The sequence below is a fragment of the Zingiber officinale genome, chromosome 8B (assembly GCF_018446385.1).
Source record: "Zingiber officinale cultivar Zhangliang chromosome 8B, Zo_v1.1, whole genome shotgun sequence".
Taxonomy (NCBI): Eukaryota; Viridiplantae; Streptophyta; class Magnoliopsida; order Zingiberales; family Zingiberaceae; genus Zingiber; species Zingiber officinale.
Window position 1 is genome coordinate 11,169,849 of NC_056001.1, and position 22,346 is coordinate 11,192,194.

General features: G+C 36.5%; 1 protein-coding gene across 1 annotated transcript; it reads right to left on the bottom strand.

The window, feature by feature from the left end:
• Positions 1-3,367: 3,367 nt before the first annotated feature.
• Positions 3,368-3,985, bottom strand: LOC122013500 (uncharacterized protein At5g39865-like). Its single transcript, XM_042569777.1, has one exon. The coding sequence runs from the start codon at positions 3,983-3,985 to the stop codon at positions 3,368-3,370; it is 618 nt and encodes a 205-aa protein (XP_042425711.1).
• Positions 3,986-22,346: the final 18,361 nt, after the last annotated feature.

Below are 22,346 nucleotides of genomic sequence, written 5' to 3' on the forward strand. Positions count from 1 at the left end.
TTTCAATAACATATTTATTATTACTCTAACCAGGGATGAAAGTGAACAGATCAATTCTGCTACACAATTTTTTAGCAACACAGCTAAAGTAGCATTTGCTAAATTAGCCTCTCTGTAAAGTAATTAGCATAAAGTAGTTTCGAATTATCTTGACTGCACTTTATATGTCATCTGAACTATTTGTTCTAATAGATATTGTTAAAGAAGTAAGACTTGTGTAAAAAGAATAGCAAAAAAAAATAGGAAATTGATATGACTACATGATGACTTTGAGAAGATATAGAGATAGAACAATGTAATGCTACCAACCCAACAGATGAAAGGAAAGAAAATGGATTTGATGTTATTGAATTCTTCTTTAGACCGACATCTTTAGTTCATTTTAGACTATTTTTTTGGCTACCCAAAGTTAGCAAACATAAGTGAGGAGCATAAGGTGTTGATCCTCTTTCACTGACGAACTTTGAGCAAGAATCATAACACAGTAAGCATGCACCAACAAGGATAATAATCACAACACAATAATCATGGAGATTTTTCCTTATTATATTATAACACCTCTGAGAAGTTGAAATAAATTATGGATAATATATTTGAACTCCTTAAAAGCTCATAAATCCATAGGAACTGAAAATTGATGCAATTTGAGGTCTCTAGGTCCATCAGTGGATTTCGGTCAAAATCTACTTATGAACCTAGAGATCTCAGATTGCACTCATTTCAAGTCCTGTGAATTTTTGAGGTTGCAAGGAATCGAATGGTGTCGTCTATTGCATATTTTGACTTGTCTGGAGGTGCTAAAATGTTATAGAAAAAATCAACTAAAATAACCCAACGTGGGCCTGATATGGTTTCATATCAAGCCCACATTGGACTTGATTTATCTCATGGTGGAGATTGTCTTTTAATAATTCTTGTTTTCTTTTGAGTTTGGTTGGGATTGTTATACTATATTTTGTCAACTTTAGTGGATATGATGTAACAGAGGTTTAATGGAGAGTAAAGTAAATATTCGTTCAAAGAAAAGATGTAATGCCTGCTCCAATTTCTAGGTAGAAAAATTCTATTACTACTTGTATACAATCAAATCCATGGCTATCAAACATTCTTTTTCCAACAAACTTCATTATTTAACTATTAAGTATTTTTGAGTAATCAATCGTGGAATAGAATGCTAAAAATGTGATTGTAATGCACATATATTGGAGACTCGATGAAGCACATCATGTCCGTTTGAAGCTCTTCCAAAGGACTAGATCAAATTTCTGAAGAGCACCATCATAAGCGGTAGAGAAACTTCATTCCATGCGGCACCAAGTGAACCGAACAGCATCAAGACGTAATTTGTGAAGTCTGCGAAGGAGAACAATTTGTAGAAGGGCACGGTGAGCATGCTTTGATTTTATTTCTTGTCCTTCCAACTCTCTCGAATGGTTTGTTGCTCCCCATTAAACGAGTTGACAAAATATGATATAACAATTTCAATCAAATTCAAAAGAAAACAAAATTATTTAAAAGATAATCTCCACCATGAGATAAATCAGGCCCAACGTGGTCCATTTCTGGTCCTATAAATTTCTGAGGCTGCAAGGAGTCCAATGATGTCGTCCATTGCATATCTCGACTTCTCTGAAGGTGTTAAAACATTATCGAAAGAAACACATTAAACTCTAATCTCGTGTGCCTAATATGGAATCATATTAGACACATATTATGCTTTCCATGCATGCATATCTCCTAAAGAGAGAGGAAAGAGAAGATGAGAGGAAAGAGAAGAGAAGATACGTGCATTGTAGAGAGGGAAGAGAAAAAAAAATTGCATGCATAAAAAAGATAAAAAAAAAATAGACAAATTATTGAGGGGTAAAATAGAAAGAATAAAAAATTGATTATGCTATTTGGTAAATATTAAATTATAGTACGTTTTTTTTTTTATCAATTTATAAATCTAAATACGTCTTTAGATAAATTACGAAGAATAAAAAGAAATGAAAGATAGAGATAGACATGATAGAGATAGACAAACAAAGGAAAGGAGATATTGTGGAGAATAATATTTTGTATGATTAGTGGATTTATAAAGTTAATTAAAAAAATAAATATAATCATAGTGTTAAATATAATAAGTTTAGAAATAATATTCATATCAACGTTGATTATGATGCCTGATAAATTTTAATTTATTAAAATCAATAAGAGATTATTAACCATTATTAATTATTTTATTTCCTGTGATTAACACCAACATTCCCATTTTGATTCTATTGAGTAGCCATGGATGTCAAGATCCGCGAGTTCGTTGACTCCGTCTGTTCCTTCTTCACCGGCGGCCATCTCATTCCATGGTGAGACCGCAAGATTATCGCTGTACGCATTCCTTTGCCTGGCCAAAACTCTGGCCATTCCGAATTTTTCCTGTATGTTTCTTTTCTCCTTATTTTTTTCCCTCGCCGCATTGATCGGAACAATTAGCACATCGATTCCAGCCCAGAGCTGTTATCGTGGGGAATTAATTTCATATCCCTGATACTACGACTTCTTGATATTCCTGCCCAGGGTTACGAGAGTGAGGTCACATTTTGTCTTAGATAAAACTATAAATAAATCGAAAGTTGATGGACAAATTTAATATTTAACTTAGTAAAAGTTTATATTTTTATGTTCATTTAATATACATAAAATTAATTAAATAAATAAATTAAATAACTCGTTAAACTAAATAAATAAAAATGTAATACCCTACCATATTAGCAACTCTTATCAATATACTAAAACATAAAAAAATTTATTAAAATGAGCATACAATTCAAACAAGTAAAAAATTCAGGTAATTAAATAAATTTGAATGGAAAGCTCTATGACACCTAAATAAATCAAACCCAAATTCATAAAAAATAAATCAAATTAATCTTGAATAATTTTTCAATGACTTTTCATTTTTGTTTTTTTACAAGGCGTTGGAAGAACAAATTGCTAAAGGTAAAATTTCAGCTGAATCTTGAATTTATATGTTTTGTTCTGTTCCTAAACTTGACATAGAAGGCTTCATTCTTCCAACAGACGGCGTGATTGGCATAGAGCTTCTGTCGAGTGGTATGCTGCAGTGATGGCACTTAAGAGATGAATTGGATCGTGATTCCTTACCGGTTGCATCGTCGTGAAAGCGATGCTGTGTCGCCTTTCTTATAATTCGTTGAATTCGTAGCTTCTATATATTCAGTGCCTCTGTAAACTGAAGGTATTGAAATTTGCTCTTTAATACAATTTGGCCGACCTGCATTCCTACGTACATTTTTAAGACCAGCCTGACCCCGGTTTTCTCCTGTTGAACCGGTCCATGCTATGACTTGTCGAAAAACACTATTCATTAATAGCAATCCTGGCAACGCACCAATCCGTTGTCGTTGCACTCCACGCATCGCCGCGCGCGGCCCTCCTCCTCCACGAACACCTTCCGGCTGCCCCAGCAGACGGAGCAGGGCACGAACCGCACCCCACCGCAGGTGCCGCAGACGCTGAAACCCGAATCCCGGCGCCGCGCCACCCCCTCGAGAGCACTCCCAAGCTCCCCGGCCTCGTGCATCGCATAGATCTCCGCCGCGCCCCCGAGGCACCGACCGCCGATGAAGACCTGGGGTAGCGCCAAGGGCCGGATGCCCTCCGTCGCCACCTGCAGCTCGCGGCGGAAGCCGGCATCCATGGAGACGTCGCGCTCGTCGACGGCCACGCGGATGCCGTCGAGGATGGAGCGGACGGCGCGGCAATCCTCGAAGGTGCGGCGGATGGCACGGAGGGAGGTGGTGTAGAGGACGACGACGTCGGGTTGGGGACGTTTGTAGGGATCGCCGGAGGCGCAAAGGCGCCGGGAATTCAAGGCGGTGCCGTGATGATGGTGGTAGGGGATGGGGAAGAGGATATTGGATGCCATAATACTAATTGATTGAATGGCAGAGAAGTGGGCTTTGATCGTTAAATTGAGCTCCATTACTTGTGCCTCGTTGTATATATATACATTGGTTGGACCATTGCTGCTGCTAGCTTTGCTTTGTTGTGGTGTAGGTTTTCATTGCGCGATCACTAAAGTTTCGGGGGCTTTTCTGTTTGATTATTTTGACATGTTAGTTGTGCAAGCTTTAAAATAGGATGGGCATCTATAATTCAAAGTAGGAGACATGGTAGAAAATAATTTTAAAATTACGTAACGTGATACGGTGAATAGGAAGAAGGGATCAATAAGTTTATCTAGGCGACAATCAAAGTCCGTATGAGATCAAAAGTTGGCCTAGTAGCATCTCATACTCTTGATCGGCCTTGTCGATCGAAGAGGTTATATGTAAATCCTGCAGTAGGCATGGACTGGACTCACTCAGAGCTCAATATCTCCTTGCCTGATTGACCCTAGCTACCAATCGGATAGATTCTTTGTAAACCCTGCACCAAGTACAGACCGAACTCACTTAGAGCTCAATGCCCTCTCACCTGATCAGTCCCTGCGGATTAGATAGATTCTCTATAAACCCCGCATCCAACACAAATCAGACTCACTCAGAGCTCAATGCCCTCTCACCCGATTGACCCTGCCGATCGGATAGATTCTATGTGAACCTCACACCCAGTAGGAATCGATCTTGTTTTGGATTCAACTCTCGAGACCCCTCATTTCCCGATGACCTTACCAATCGGGCAGGCTCTCTGTGAGCCTTACCCTTGGTCCGAACCAGATTCATTGGGCAAGCTCTCTACGAGCCTTATCCTCGTTTCGAATCGGATTCGCTTGAGGCTCTATTCCCGCTTGCCTGATCGGCCTTGCCGATCAAACAGTCTCTCAATATCCCAATACTTTACTCCCTACCCAAGCCAGACTCACTCGAGACTCAGCTCCCGTCACCCCGATCGGCTCTACTGATCAGACAGGTCCCCCATGGATCCATTACCGACTTCAACCTGTTTTGTTCGATTCTCTGTTCCCACTCTCTCGATCAGTCTTATTGATTGGACAGGCTCCAAAAGAGTCAATAGACCGTCTATAAAATTTTATTTTCTTTAAGGATATCACTACCGCCCAGTTAGGCCTTATATATAAATGGGCTCCATGAGGAGCCCATCTTCTAGATAGTAGCCCAAGAGGTATCCCGATGCAAAATCCAAGTTATTACTATTAATACAACACGTGAGTTTGTCTGAGGATCATATCTATGTACAAATACTTACATCATGTACATGCTAATGCGATTGATGGATGTGGTATAAGCATGACGATGAAATAGATTGATTGATTACAGGATAATATTATCTCATTAATACGTAGATTGTAAGAGACATTATAAAAGGGGATCTTTCTTTGTTGACATAGATATGTGCCGCACACACACATCTCTTGCTCTTTTTGCTTGCTTTACTTTGTGCCACTGTCATTATTTTAACTTGATTGTGACAGTAGTTACACCAAACACCTCTTGGTACACTTATTGATGATCCTTTTTGCTTCTCAAGAGTTCTTAGAGCATATAAAACTGTAAGTCACATAACCGACGGTCCATTGGAAATATTTTTAACATTATTGAAAGGAATATTTCCGTGTAGGAAATTTCCGTCTAAAATGGACGAGGGAATAGATTTTTCTCGATGATTCTAGGAGAAAATAGAACTAACATGTCACTTTTATCTTAAAGTTGTCCTCTCTTCTCCCATGTTAGTATGTTACACGTGTGACTGTATTGACAGTTAAACCGTAAATAATGGTTCACGGGTAGTCCTTTTCATCCTACTTTAAACTTATTACGGTTAGCTTTTGATTAATTTAATTGGTTAAAAATACTTTCAAACTTGACACATCTATTGTAATATAAAAGTATAGTATAAAAGTGATTATGCTCCTATACATCCGCATCGACCGTTTTTAGATTATATGAATGAATATAAATCATAGGATCAAACACGAAGTATATCTAATGTGTACTGTGTACGGAAGGAAGTTAGAGCAATTAGAGATTATTGTAAACTATAGGGAACAAAATATAATATTTTAAAGATGGAAGATGATATAAAAAGTTGGCAAAGTAGGGTGAATTGTAATGTCGAGAGAGATAATGCATCTTATCGATTTAGAAACCATAACTACAATTAAAAGGTAAAATCATAATATCGAAAGAGATAAAGTGTGATTGGTGGAGTCATGCAAATGCAAATGCAAATGCAAATGCCCCGCGAGCTCTGCTGTAAAGAACCACTCGTTCAGATTTCTCCTTTTCTACTGTTCGGCGACTACTCCGCGAGTCCCCTTTTCCTCGCTTGATCTGTTGCCCTGCTTGTGACCGAGGCTGAGACTGAGAGGAGAGATCAGAAAGGGAAATCGCTCGCGGGATACGATGGAGAGCTTCTTGAAGAACTTCGAGGTGGAGAGCAAGCACCCTTCGGCGGAGGCGCAGCGGCGGTGGCGGCGGGCCGTCGGCTTGGTGGTCAGGAACCCCCGCCGCAGGTTTCGTATGGTCCCAGATCTCGACACGCGATCCGAGGTCGAGGCCAAGAAGAAGAATATCCAGGTAAGTGCAACATCCCATGCTCCAGCAGAATGAACGCGTCCTCATTCTTTCGATTTGGTTGCTTTATTTCCTTTCCGATCAGGTGTTTCCCCCCTTTTTTGGATTTTGTTTTTCATCTGAATTTTTCTTTTCGTGGGTAGCAATTGTATTTATTTTTCAGAAATTTTAGTTGAAGCTTTTCCTTTTGTTTTTTATCGATGAGTTTGACCAATTTGATCTTTGGTCTCCTTTTCTTTGATTTCTTTTGGATGCGAGATAGTTCTATTTTCTCTTCCTTTAGGGTTACAGTTAGCTTCCAGCCAATGATCAGTCGCAAATTGATCAACAAATCCATCCTATTTTTCGATTTGCCAGGCCTGAGGGCTTGTCTGCCCTTTTGCCATTCATCCCTAAGGCTTCAATGTAGGAATCCACTGAGCCCGGAAATTTCTGCGAAGCTTCTTGTGTGACCCCAAAAGTCAATAGCATAATTGGACCATTGGCACCATTGATATGACTGTGCTCTCTTTTCCCATTATGCAATTATGCTTCTCGTGTGATCCTGTCTGAAATGGTGGAGATGGTGCGCTAGGTAGATGACTCTTGTTGTTGACTGAGAGAAGACTCCGAGATGGAGAAGCGATGACACTTATCACTCCTTTCTGTACACCCCGCAGAGAGAATAAAGGGAAACATTAAAGCGAGAATCAGGGAGGGGGTCCTTGGCACAAGCACTTCGACGCTTGAGCCAATACAGTGGTCAAGCGAAAAGTGGAGAGAAAGATGAACAGTATATGTGTGCAAGTAAAGACGTGTAGTAAAATGTGTAAAAAACGTACATGGCCAACTGAGAGAAACCCTTTTTATACTGACCCTCAGAACCTTCGTAATAATGAGGCGTTAGAGAATGTCTGGTGTCAAAATATGTCGAATAACGAAATATGTATGACCACCATTCGAGGAAGGTTTCATTTCATGCATATGATCCATCTTTTGTAACCCCTGTATTAATGAGGCGGCTGAGAACGTTCGATGTTAGAATATGTCAAGTAACACCAGACAATGAAAGTTGTAGGACCTGTTGGATCAAGACACACGTGAGAGGGGGGGGGTGAATCACGTGGTTTAAAAAAAACTTACTTTTTCGGTTTTGAAATAAGTACGCAGTGGAAAAAACTAAGCACGAAAGCAAAACAAAAAACTCGAACTCGATCAGTTTTATTTGATTCGGAGCGGCAACTCCTACTCCAAGACCCAGGTCCCGCGGACCTATCGATTGGTAATCCACTAATAATCTCTTCTGGAACCGCCGGAAGAGGGGATTGAGTACAAAAAGAATAGGAAAAATGTAACAAGCTACACTTTCCTTTATGCAACTATTAAGTACAATATTAAACATTCGTTACCCAACACCTTCGAAGATGATCAGATCAGGCACAGTGTTGGACGACTCCTCATCAGTAGTCGGGCGTAGTAGTGTCGTAGCAGAGCAGCAATACGAAGCCGGAGCAGTTGGAACGTCAAATGGACGTGTAGAAGCTTATAGAAGACTTGTGGCTCGAATGTTGCTTGACAGGGCTCATATATACTATGGAAGACACCTTCAACCTCCTCCGAGGCGCCTCCACAGGTAAATTTTATCCCCTATCTTCGATGATGATAAAATCTATAATTTTCAATTTTTATCCCCTGTAAGGCGCCTTCAAAGCTCTTCAAGGCGCATTCAAAGCTCTTCAAGGTGCCTTCAAAGCTGTTCAAGGCGCCTTCCAGCAAGCTCAAGACGCCTCCAAAAGCATGACAGGCGCCTCTAACTGCGGATTTGACACAACAATCTTCTGGAGGCTATATCTTTTGACTCCGAACTCGAAATCAAGGTCTGTTAATTGTCACGCGTGCAGAATTCGAAGGTCTACATTTGTCTCTACAACATAGAGTTTGAAAAATATATGCATAACAATTTATATAGATTTATGAATTAGATTCTGTTTTCCCGAGACCAGGATCTAGTCAAGGTCTCAATTTAGCTTTCCAATATGGATCTAAATTGGACCGATGCCTACTGCCCCTTCAAACGGGATGCGTTCTCACTGAGTCACTCTTTTCCAGCGACTTACCTTCACTTATCAAATGTTAAGTTACTTGCTTGACGTCCAATCTGACCCACCAGGCCTTCCAGCCGAAATCGCACATCCGGACCTCCCTCATCAGGAATTGAACATCTCGACCTCCTGCTGGAATCGCACATCCAGACTTCAATCTATCGGGAATCGAATATCCCGACCTCTTGCTGAAATATCACATTTGGGCTTCGCCAACCGGAAATCGCACATCCCGACTGGATTTCCTGCCTGGTGTCTGGTCCTTTTGACCCGTCAAGTTAGTCAACCCTGTGCACTTGGTAACAAGGTTAGATCAACAACACATCTAACTTTAATCTATTTGTCATTCATCAAAACTTAGGTTTGACCATTGGTGCCAAATGCACCAACAATCTTTTCCTTTTTGATGCAATGATAACCTGGGTTAAAGTTAGAAAAATAATGCAACAATAAAATAACAATATAAAAATGATTCAAGAGAAATGAATGATTTTTGAATTTATTCTCTTGAGAATTTTTAAGGTTAAGTTTTTTAGATTTTCTTAGTTTTTTTTTTCTTACAGAACCTCTACTCTCCTCCTTTGACATTCATAAAAAATTATGCATATAAGTATACCAAAAGGAAGTAAAATATGCAAACACTCCTAAGTAAATTTACCAAATACTAAAAGTAATTTGGTCAATTTTAGGGAGGAAAAGATAAATTGTTCAAGTAAAAATTATTGCTTGAAATTTCATGCCTATATTAGGGGGATTTTGAAATTAGAGATAACCTTTTTCTAAAGGAATTTGCAAAGTAAATTTGAAAGCCAATTTTTCAAAGCAACTTTTGAAAAGAGGTTTTCAAACAATTTTCAAAGAAATTAAGCAACATAGGTTTGGAAACATTTTCAAAATATTTTTTCAAAACAAGAATTGACAAAGTTGAAAAGCAAAAACGTTTTTCAAGTATAAATTTTGGCAAGTGTTTTGAAAAGTAATTTTTGAAAAATTTGGAAAATATTTTTCTTATGGGAATTGGATCAAAATAATTTTGAAAACAAAAAAACATTTTGCAAAGCATTTCTTAAGACAATTAAAAACATTAAACTTTGCAAAAATTTTACACACCGTTTTTTAAAATAAGTTGCAAAGTAAAATTTTTTTGAATTTTCGAAGCAAATTTTGTAAGGTAATTTTCGAAGTTATAAAGTAATTTTCAAGGTGATAAAATACTTTTCAACAGATTTTTCAAAATGTTGTTGCAACACATTTTCTACCAAAGAAGGTTTTAAAGTATTTTTCGAAATACTTTTCTTTTCAGTTTTTAAAACAAACATTTGAAAAAGTATAAGAGTATTTTTCAAAGCAAGTTTTAAACGTGCAACTTTCAAAAGTAAATTTTTAAAAGCAAATTTTGAAATATTTATTCAAAAATTTTCAAGTAAGTTTTAAAATATTTTTTATTTAAACTATCCGTTTGCAAAAAGTAACAAGAAGAGAAATTTTTTTGAAATAAGACATTTTGAAAGTAATTTTCAAATATCCTCCCCTGAATTTAATATTATTTAAAAAAAATATTAAATAAAACAGTAAAAACAGACATACATACTATTTTAAATTAATTAACTTTTCTAGGATTATCTGAGTTTATCAGAATGAGTTTCTAGCTAACCCATTACTCTCCCTCTTAATGTATGCATTATCTAAGACATGTCCATAGATTTATATCTAATCTTTAGTGAGAAAATATTTTTAAAGGATTTTTTAAATAATTTTCAAATGAATTTTTAAAATATTTTTAAAGAAAAATAATTTTCAAAAGATTTTTTAAAGGATTTTAAAAATATTTTTAAAGGAAGTTTTAAAAATAATTTTTAAAAGAGTTTTTAAAATGTTTTTAAAGGAATTTTTAAAAAGAATTTAAAAGGATTTTAAAATAATTTTTAAAATATTTTTAACGGATGTTTAAAATAATTTTTAAAATATTTTTAGGATGTTTCAAATAATTTTTTAAGGATTTTTATAATAATTTTTAGAATGTTTTTTAATGGATTTTTAAAATAATTTTAAAAATATTTTTAAATGATGTTTAAAATTTTTTTAAGGGATTTTTAAAATAATTTTAAAAGATGTTTAAAAGAATTTTAACGTAATATGTTAATTAACTTTACGTTTAATTCTATTTAAATTTTAAGTTTTAATGTAATTTTTAATGTTTAATTAACTTAAATTTAAAGTTTAAGTGGATTAATATTTAGGGTTTAATTTTAAATTTTAAGTTTAACTTTAAAGTTTAAGTTTATTTTATTTTTAATTTAATTTAATTTTAATTCATCTCATCCGATATATATTTTTAATCAAGGGAATCCTATAATTTTGTAAGATAAGTTAAGTTGAATTTCAGAGTTTAGTTTAACTTGTGTTAGATTCAAGTTTAATTCTAAGTTAATCAAGTAGGCATTCTTTGAATAAATGTTTAGGCTGTGGTGAGTCACACGGACATCATTAGAGTAACCACGTACTTCGAGATTTTTCAAATAGTCTTGCCCAAAAAACGTAATACAAAACTTTAGTCTAATTAGGTAGGATTAGTAAAGGGTAACTTTAGGTAGTTACACTAAGTCAAATGCATCAGGTAAGCCATATGTTCCTAAACATGCACATAGATAGAGCTTTCCTAATCTATTATCATCCCAAACTTCTCCAATACTATTTGTCAAGTTAATTTTTGTCCCTAATTATTCTAGTCCTAATTACCCTTAATGGGTAAGGTATTATTTTGGAGATGCCAACTAGTTTGGTGCCTCCTCTGAATTATATATTCTTGGTTTTATTAAGTTTAATTAATATTTTAAGTTTAATTAATATTTTATTTTTAATTTAATTTTTAAATTTACTTTTAATTTTTAATATAAGTTTAATTCTTTAATTTTGAATTAATTAAGTTGGTTAAATTATCTTTCTTTAAAAGATTTTCTTTAATATTTAACTTTTTAGTAATTTTTAATTGTGAATTTTTTAAATTGGTTAAGTTATCTTTGTTTAAAAGATTATTTAAATTTTTATTAATTTTTAATTTCGAATTAATTAAATTGGTTGTGTTTAAGATTTTGTCTTTAGGGTTTAACTTTTTATTATTTTTAATTTTGAATTGTTATGATTTAGTTTTGATTTTATCAAATTAGTTTTATCTATAGATTTATCTTTAAGATTTAAATTCCTATTTATTAAATTATTTTTATTTTGGATAGAAATTCTTAGGTTGATATTATCTAGATTATCAAATGTTTTATTAAGAAATTTATTAATTTTATCTAGATATATATTGACTTCGTCATTTTTATCATTAGGGATGTCATTCCTATCCCTGCCCGGTTCTCATTTTTTCGGGTTCGGGGATTCCGTGAACCCGAACCCACCGGGATCAAATCCCCATCCCCGCCCTCATCTCCGCCTCATTCCCAAATTTAATTTATATTATTATTATTATTATTTAATAATATTATTAATAATAATAATATTAATATTAATATTAATATTATCATTAATAATATTTTCAAAAATTTTAATATTAATATTAACACTATTATTAATACTTTTTTTAAAAAAAATCATATTATTATTTATTAATATTAATAATAATAATATTTGGGGCGGGTTCGGCGATGGGGATAGTATTCCCATACCCGCCCCATCCCCGAAAAATCGGGGATCCCCATTTCGGGTTTTCCCTGCGGGGAAAATTGTCAAATGATAAATTATCATTTGAATTTTTAGATCTATTTAAGTTTGAATTATTATTTAAATTTTTATTATTTTTTAAACTTTTAAGATTTTATTAATTAATTTATTTAAATTCAAATTGTGAATTAATTAAATTGTTTGAATTGATTTGGTCAATGTTCTGTTTGACCAAGTCAAGGTTGATGCCAATTTGATCAAGGTCTTGATTGACTTGATCAAAACCTAAATTATTTATTAGTTCTGATTTTTAATCAAATTTGAATTATGCAGATATAGATTATCATATACCATATTAGGGGTAATTTCATTATTAACCAGTGTTCGAAATATCGCCCTAGGCGGTCGCCTAGGCGCTGTGCGGCGGCAAACCGCGCCGGAGTGGCGGCAAACCGCGCCGAAAACCAGCCAGGCGGGTGACCTAGGCGGCAGGGCCCCCTAGGCGGTCCTTGGTGGCCCTCACTGGGCTTCGACGACCCTTGCAGGCTTAGGCGGGTTCGGCGGGCCTCGATATTTTTGGCATATTTTTAGGCTTTTAATACTAAATCCTAATTTGCACAAGGTTCTTCAACTTCTCTCATCGCCGGCTCTTCGTCTTCTCTCATCGCGGCTTCAGCTTCGTCGCTTCCGGTAAGTTTTTATTTTTGTTTCTCTTAATTTGTTTTGTTTCTGTTATTTTTTTTTGTTTCTCCTCATGATTCGTCATCGCCGCAACTCTCCAACGGCGCCAAACGTGTCGCGGGGTGTCCAACGTCGCTTGAAGCGTCGCCGGACGCGTCCGGCGTGTCTGGCGAAGTCCGGCGTTGCTTCCAGGGCGCTGGTAGCGTCGCGATGCTTCTGGCGGCACCGGAAGCTTTCCAATATGCTACGGGCGCCGCCGGAAGCAACGCCGGACTTCACCGGACGCGCCAGAGACGCTTCCGGCGGCGCCGGATGCCTCCCGCGAGGCGTCCGCACCATCGTCGCAAATTTTCCCCTTTTTTACTGTGCATAATATTTTTTTTTTAATTTAATAAAATAAAATAATTTCTAACTGAGATAATTTCAATAATAGGTTCATAAAGCCTAATTAAATTATCCTAATTATATATAGTTAAAATTTAAATTTTTTAAATTTTATAATAAATATTATTAATTTATAAAAAACAAATTAAAATATATAAATAATATTTTTAAAATTAAATTTTTTAATAAATATTATTAATTTAGATAACAGATTTAAAAATTATATTTAAAATTTAAAAATTTCTAATAAATATTATCATTTATCAGATTTAAAAATATAAAATTATATTTAAAATTTAAAAAATCTATTTATATAAATCAGATTTTTAAATTTTATATATTATTAATTTATATTAATCAGATTTAGAAATATTAAAATTATATTAAAATTTAAACAATTCTAATAAATATTATTAATTTATATTAACAGATTTATAAATATTAAAATTTTAAAAATTCCAATAAATATTATTAATTTACATAAATCAGTTTTAAAAATATAAAAATAAAATTAAAATTTAAAATATATATTTTTTAATAAATATCTAATAAATTTTATTAATTAGATTAAGATATATAAAAAAAAATCAGACTTGTTAATGTTATATTTTGTATCGTATGGTATAATTTAATTTTATTATTATATTATGTTGTTATATATAATTTTTTTAGGTTATTTGTTCTTATAATGGCAAGCAATCTATCTTCGACAGCGTCTGTCACTCAACCCGAATCCGGGATTCTTAGAAGAAAGTCAAATGACATCGGATGGGAGTTTGAGATATTGATTGATCCTAAGAACCTCGACAAAATTAAATGCAAGTTATGTGGAAAAACAATGTCAGGGGAGTGTATAGGATCAAGGAGCACATTGGAAATATACCTGGAAATGTATCTGGTTATCGAAAAGCATCTCAAGAAGACAAAAATAAGTGCAAACAGGCTATTTTAGAAGGGAGAAACAGAAAGAAGAACAAAATAATGGAAGAACAAAGTTGTAGAGCAGAGGTGACTATTTCTCTAGACGAAGAAGGTCTTGAAATTGAAGGGATGGATGGAATTAAAAAACCTCTTCCACTTGGCCCCATGGATAGATATGCATCATAATTGCTCTAAAAATATAAGTTCAAGTGGGAGTAAAGTGTTTCGCCAAAAAAATATAAATTAAGCTCTTTTCAAAGAGAGAACTCAACAAGTTCAATAATATGTTGGGAGATGGGTTTATCAAAATGGAATCTTATTCTATGCTGTTGATAATGATGTGGCTTCAAGCAACTAATGGAGACAGTGGGTCAATTTGGACCAGGATTCAAGCCTCCAACTCAATATCAACTTAGGGAGCCACTGTTGAAAGCCGAAGTCGAAAGAACAAAACAATTATTGAAGAAACATGAAGAAGAATGGGCAAAGAATGGGTGGTCGATTATGATAGATGCATGGAGTGATAGAAAAAGAAGAAACATCTTAAATTTGTGTGTTAATTGCAAGGAGGGTACTACATTTTTAGAGTCTAAGGAGTCTTCAAACGAGACGCACACAGCTGAACTTATTTTTGAGTATGTTGACAAGTGTGTTGAACAAGTACGAGCTCAGAATATTGTTCAGATTATAACAGACAATGCCACCAATAATATGGTTGCAGCTAAATTAATGAGAGAAAAACGACCTAGGATTTTTTGGAGTTCATGTGCAACTCACATGGTTAATCTCATACTTGAAAGTATTGGTAAACTTCCACGATATAAAAAGGTTATTGAGCAAGCCAAGTCTTTTACCATTTTCATCTATGCTCACCATAAGACTTTGTCATTGATAAGAAGTTTCACGAAGAAGAGAGATATAGTCCGACCAAGACTTACCAAGTTTACATCAAATTTCTTCACATTGCAAAGTTTGATTGAAGGGGAGCCTTGGCGCAACGGTAAAGTTATTGCCATGTGACCAAAAGGTCACGGGTTCGAATCCTGGAAACAACCTCTTGCAAAAAACAGGGTAAGACTGCGTACAATGGATCCTTCCCCGGAACCCCGCATGGCGGGAGCTTCGTGCATTGGGTTGTTTTTTTTTTTCCAAAGTTTGATTGAAAAGACAGCTAGTTTAAGGGTCATGTTTACAAGTGATATGTGGGAGAAATGTAAATGGTCAAAAACAAACAAAGGAAATTGGCTTATTCTACAGTGATGAGCATGAGTTTTTGGAATAGTGTGAGACTTTGTTTGAAAATATTTGCTCCTTTGGTAAGTGTTCTTCGATTAGTAAATGGAGATAGAAAGTCATCGATGGGGTTTCTATATGGGGAGCTTCTTCAAGCTAAAGAAGATATCAAAGTGGCTCTGAACAACGTGGAATCAAATTATCAGCCTATCATAGTTATTATTGAGTCAAAAATGAAAAATAGACTTGATACACCATTGCATACCACTGTCTTTTTGTTGAATCCTTATTTTTACTATAAAGATAGTTCTATTGCTTTTATGAGGAGGTGGCGTGGATTTTGAATGCATGGAAATTTTGCATGCCAATGAGTTAGATCTAAAAGATACAATTATTAACAAGGAATTTGCAAAATATAGAGATAAGACTGAGTTATTTGGAAAAACATTGGCAGCAAAAGCATGTGGAAAAAATGATGATACATTTGATCCATGTGCATGGTGGAGTACTTACGGTGCTTACACACCCAACTTGCTAAGGGTGGCATTGAGGATACTTTCATTAACTACAAGTTCATCTGGGTGTGAAAGAAATTAGAGTACATTTAAAAGAGTAAGTTTTAAACTTTCAGTCTTTAATTAAATTAGCTATAATTTTTAACATTTATATTCATATACTAACTATAATATTTGCTTTTTTTTTTTTTTTAGATTCATACAAAGAAAAGAAATAAGTTGGATGTCAATAGGTTGAACAATCTAGTATTTGTCCAATTTAATGCTAGATTGTTGAACAAACAAAAAAGAGAAAAATAAAGGAATGTCTATGTCCTTCTTGCAAAAGATGCTTTAAATGCACAAGGTTGGATTGTGGATGGTGGGGAAGATGATGAAGTTGAACTAGGTTTCGGGCTCACTTGGCAAATGGTTGATGAAGCAAGTGGAGCAGATGAAAATTTACAACCCCGAAGAAGCTCTAGAGTGAGAGAACTTTATGAAAATGATTTTGCATCCGAAGAAGAAGAGGAGGATCACATTAATGATATTGAGTTTGTGTTAGATGAAGAACAAGTTATTGAAAATTATGGAGAAAAAGAAGTAGAATAAATATGAGTCTATGAGATATTATTAGTTGTGTAATTTTAAACTCATTTTGTTAATACATGATATATGTTATTCAACAATTATATTTTGCTTAGTGGTTCACAATGATGTAATCTTGATTTGAACTCTTGCTACTATTTTGATATTTTCTAATGTTTTTCACCATTAAAGTTGTTTTAGCTTATAGCAAGGTTTTAAAATTCGAGTTGGATATATATTCTACTGTTTACTACATAATCTATGATGACTTACTGCATGTTCTACTGTTCAACTGTTTCTTTTGCTCGTATTTACTTAGTCTATTATATTTCCTTTGCACAAAATTGTTAGTTTTCTTTTCTAATTTTTTATTTTTTGGTATTGGAAAGTATGCATTTATGCATACATAGTTAGATCTCCATTACTATGAAATTGTTTAATACAACATTCAGATTTGCATATGACATTGTCCACATCCACATAAAACATGGGATATCGATGAATCCGCCTAGTGGCACCTAGTCCCCGTCTAGGCGCTAGGCGCTGGTCTGTCTCCCGACTAGCGCCTAGCGAATTTTAGAACCTTGTTATTAACTAAATTATCATGCAAATTTTTTAAATTATTACTGACAGGGGTATTTTGATAAATAGTACTAACCTCAAGTGCAACCCCTAATCCCGTAGGCTTTTTTGTTGGTTCAGACTCGTGTTTGGATTTAACTTTGACTTGATCTGTAATTTTGATAGATCCTCATGAAGCTTGGTTAGGTGAGTCCAAAACTTGTAGGCATCTTGGTGTTCTTCAATTCTGCATGTAATTTCGTTAGGTAATAAACTTAAATTAAACTTATTAGCTTTGTGTTTGCTTCTGTGTCTTAGGTGAATCGCCTTAGTTACGAAGCATTCCATCTGATGCTTCTATACTCTATAGTAGTCCATTTCCTATGGCGATGGTTCGTTAACATTTCACTCGAGCGTCTCTTTGTGTTCCATTTTTCTTGCACAATACAGTTAAAAAGAAATGCCAATATTAGGTCTTGAGGTAAGTAGTGTGGGAGGAGAGATAAAAATAAGGCTCGAGTGGTGTTGTACCAAGTTCGAGTAAAAATCGAACGAGAAAGAATTATCTGAAGAGGTAAACTTTACCAATTCAAATAAGGTACAAAAAACTGAAATATGAAAAGAAATAAAACAATTCCCCCGGCTTGATTGGTGGTTTCACCAATTTAGAGCAGAACCTTGCTCTGATACCACTTGTTGGATTGAGACGCAAAGGCGGGGGTTGAATCACGTGGTTTAAAAAATTTACTTTTTCGGTTTTGAAATAAGTACACAGCGGAAAAAACTAAACACAAAAGTAAAACAGAAAACTCGAACTCGGTTGTTTTTACTTGGTTCGAAGTATTCGGCGGCTCCTACTCTAAAACTCAGGTCTCGCGGATCTATTGATGGGTAATCCATTAATAACATTTTCGATAACCGTCGGAAGAGGGAATCAAGTATAAAAAGAATACGAAAAGTGTAACAAGTTACACTTTCCTTTATGCAACAATTAAGTACAATATTAAACGTTTGTTACCCAACACCTTCGAAGATGATCGGATCAGGCTTGGTGTTGAACGACTCCTCAGCAGTAGTTGAGCACAGTAGTGTTGTAACAAAGCAGTAGCACGAAGCCGGAGCAGTCAGAACGACAAACGGACTCGTAGAAGCTTGTAGAAGAGTTGTGGCTTGAATGCTACTCGAACAAGGCTTATATAGGCTGTGGAAGGCACCTTCAACCTCCTTCGAGGCGCCTCCACAAACAAATTTTAGCCCCTTATCTTTGATGATGATAAAATCTACAATTTCGATTTTTATCCTCTGGAAGACGCCTTCAAAGCTCTTCAAGGCGCCTTCCAGTAAGATCAAAGCGCCTCTAGAAGCATGTGAGGCGCCTCCAACTGCTGGTTTGACACAACAATCTTCCGGAGGCTATATCTTTTGACTCTGAACTCGGAATCAAGTTCTGTCAGTTGTCACACGTGCAGAATTCGAAGGTCTACGTTTGTCTCTACAACATAGAATTAGAAAAATATATGCATGAACAGTTTATATAGATTTATGAGTTAGATCATGTCTTTTCGAGACTAGGATATAGTTTGGGTCTCAATTTAGGTTTTCGAAATGGACCTAAATTGGACCGACGTCTACTGTCCTTTTAAATGAGGCGCGTCCTCACTGAGTCACTTTCCTCCAACGACTTACCTCCACTTATCAAATGTCAAATTACCTCCTTGACGTCCAATCTAACCCACTAGGTTTTCCTGTCGGAATCGCACATCTGGATTTCTTCTATTGGGAATCGAACATCTCAACCTCTTACTAGAATTACACATCCGGACTTCAATCCATTAGGAATCAAACATCCCGACCTCTTGCCAGAATCCCACATTTGGACTTCGCCAATCGGGAATCACACATCTCGACTGGACTTCCTGCCGGTGTCTGATCCTCTTGACCCGTCAAGTTAGTCAACCTGTGCACTCGGTAACAAGGTTAGTTCAATAACCATTGATGTCAAATGCACCAACACGGCATCCTCGAAAGAAGGTTCCAGTTTATGTATATGCCTTGGTGGCAGAATATTCCTTGACGAGTAGTTATTCTCTGACAAGTTGTTATGATTCCCTGATAATGTTGTCTCCTGGACACGGTCCGATCGACTTAGTAGTTGATTGGCTATATGATAGGAGACACGAGAAGTGGGGAGCTAAGTCCCTTAAGTTTGACCGACTATTTAGTCGACCACCATCTTTGAGAGTTGCATTGTAGGAGCGGGGAACCGGGCCCCGTATGTTCAATCATTGCTGGAGCCGACTAGGTGTACTCTATGTATCTTAGCACTGAGGATTGGAGCGCTAAGTCCCCTAAGTCTGACCGGCTCTGGGGCCAGCCGACCGTATGTTGAGAGACTTGTGCTTGGAGAATGGGAGACATGACCTCGTAAATCTGATTGGTGCTGGAGCTGGCCGAGTATAATCTGTGTATCTTGGCACTGAGAAATGGAGTGCTAAGTCCCCTAAGTCCGACCAGCTCTCGGGTCCACCGACTTTGGGGCTGACCAGCTCTGGGGCCGACAGGCTTCATACGGAGTGCCTTAGCGCTAAGAGTGACTTGTTTAGCTGCATATATGCTGACTCTGACCACCACCTCACCCTGACTTTGACCGTTACCTCACCTTAACTTTGATTGCCACATCATTTTGACCATTGATTCCACATTACCCTTGGGGCCACTCTCAACACACCGTAACATCATGTTTTCCCTAGTATATTGACGGACAAGGACCAGGAGTGCTTGAGTTGGATGAAAGTCTATTGGATGAAATTATGGCGTACTCCTGTATTGTACGATCTACTAAAATGTAGAAATAAACGATGGAAAGAGCATGTTTTTTTCTCTTTCTTCTAAGAAGGCACAATAGCGACTTTAGTCCTAATAAATCTTGAGGATTTAGCGATATTGGAACACGGAATTAGGTGAAGACTTCTTCCTATTTAGATTAAAGAAAGCAGTTCCTTTTCAAAAAAATTTAATGTGTCCCTATCTTGGCAACTTCATCATCATTTTTCGTCTAGTCTTTCTCTAGATTTCTTTTTCTGGGATTAAGGCACAAAGGTAGTTTGACTTCTCTAAGAATAACGATTAAGAAAACTCGCTTCTTAACTACTCATAATATAATGGGTTTTCAGGTGGTGGAAACAAATTCAGTCTTAAGCCTATTGTATCTTTTACAATTTACATATATAGAATTGCTCTCGACATCAAGGAGCAGTGACAAAAGTGTTGGGTTTTTCGGGCCGCGAAAACCACTTTTCGCGTCGCGGAAACCCCGAAATCCCCAGCCACAGATCCGTGCGAAGTAAAAAACTTTTGAAAACAAAATTACGAGTACGAGTTTACCAACCTATAGATCTATACTATAACTATATGTTAAGAGTTTTTACCCTTGATGCGTGCCTTTCGCGAATCCCACTCGTCCAAAGGTGTCGGATCTCAAGATTGTCAAAGTAGACAACCCTCTAGAAGTATCCACACGAACACAAGAAGGAGATCACCAAACTAAAGTGTGCTAGCACCTTAGTAGGGTTCGGCAAGATGAGGAGAGGGAGAGCAAGAAGAGAGAACTCTAGGAGGAAGAAGAGTTGAATGAATCAATTAGCCTTGAATGAAAAAAATGAATTACCATTCATTTTTGGCCAACCACATCAAGTGTAACTCCTCTCATTAATGCGGCGCCACATGAAAGCAAAGGAGAAGATGTAACTTCCATTAGGTGACACACTCATGTGTTAACTATGATGATGTGGCACATCATCATTGGCCACTTAATGCCAAGTCACAAATGATGTGGCATAAAGTCAAGTCAAACTTGACTCTTCCTCTTCCTCTCAAGTCAAGTCAAACTTGACCTACTCTCTCTCATGGTTGATCTAATCCAACCATTTAATTCAAGCCAATTTAATATAATTAATCTAATTCATTTTATTAAATTGATTCAATGAGTCATAATTAGACTCATTGAACACGTGAATCAACTTGAGTCTAACTCGATTAGCCCAATTAGATTACTCTTAATCCAATTGATTCATCACATAAATCTAATCCTCTTGGTTCATCATATGAACCTAATCTCCATCTAATCGTCCTTTACGTGATTCTCCTAAACCCATTTAGAGCATAAGTAATGAGAAGATTCAAGAACACATCATTACTACCCAGTTATAAGAATGTGAGATCCAACATCACCTCGCACTAATCGCGACTCCTCACAATATACGACAAGTATCATTCTATCCCAGATATCTAGATCACCAACGCGAGGCATGATCACTGGACCCCGTGGTAGTTTTCACGCGATCAACCAAGTTGGGTCTTGCTTGCTTCGATCCCCGTCTCCAGCCGCAGGAGCTTGGATCGCAGTGAAGTCGAGCCAAGACGAACCAACGGTATGACGCAAGACGGAAGGGAGCCGATGGGCTGGGTCCAAGAACAGAGAGTCATGCGAAGAGCATCCGTGGAACGAGAAGAACGCTGCTCGAGGGACGGAAGCTTGGACTGAAGCCTGCCAGAGGAGAAGGTCGAATTGGTTCCTATTTCGTCACGCCGAATCACCCAAAAGAACGGAGTCAGAGCCGGAAGAAGAAAGAGTCAAAAGAGGTGAAATTATCAGCAGAAATTACTAAAGCAGAACCTCGAGGCCTTAAATATATCAAGGCGCTTAAACATGTTCAAGGCGCTCAACATCAAGGCGCCAAAGGTTTGTTTAAACTCGAGCCAGCCACTGACTGCTTCACCGCGGATAAAGTTTTATCTCACGACCGAAATGAGGCACCTCGAACTCACGGAGGCGCTGACTCTGGATAAGATTTCAAGACCTATATAAAGCCCCTGAGCTAGGAAAGTAACAACAACTCAAGCAATCAATCGTATAGCCATTCCCAGCAATAGTTCAAGCTTCCAGTGTAAAAGGCTCCGCCTTCAAGTAAGGAGATTCTTTTAGTGGCTCATCATTCCGGATTAACAACTCGTCAGAACCAAAGTTAAAATCTCGCTTTTTGCTATCGCTTTAATTACTTTATCGCTTTATTTACTATCGCACTAATTGAGCCGAAGCACGAGAGGTATAGTTTATTTTTGGTTTTCAGCACCACCCCTCCGGCCCCGCGCATCTACATCGTATCTGCAGACCGGCTGTATGACTAATCGCCAACCCGACG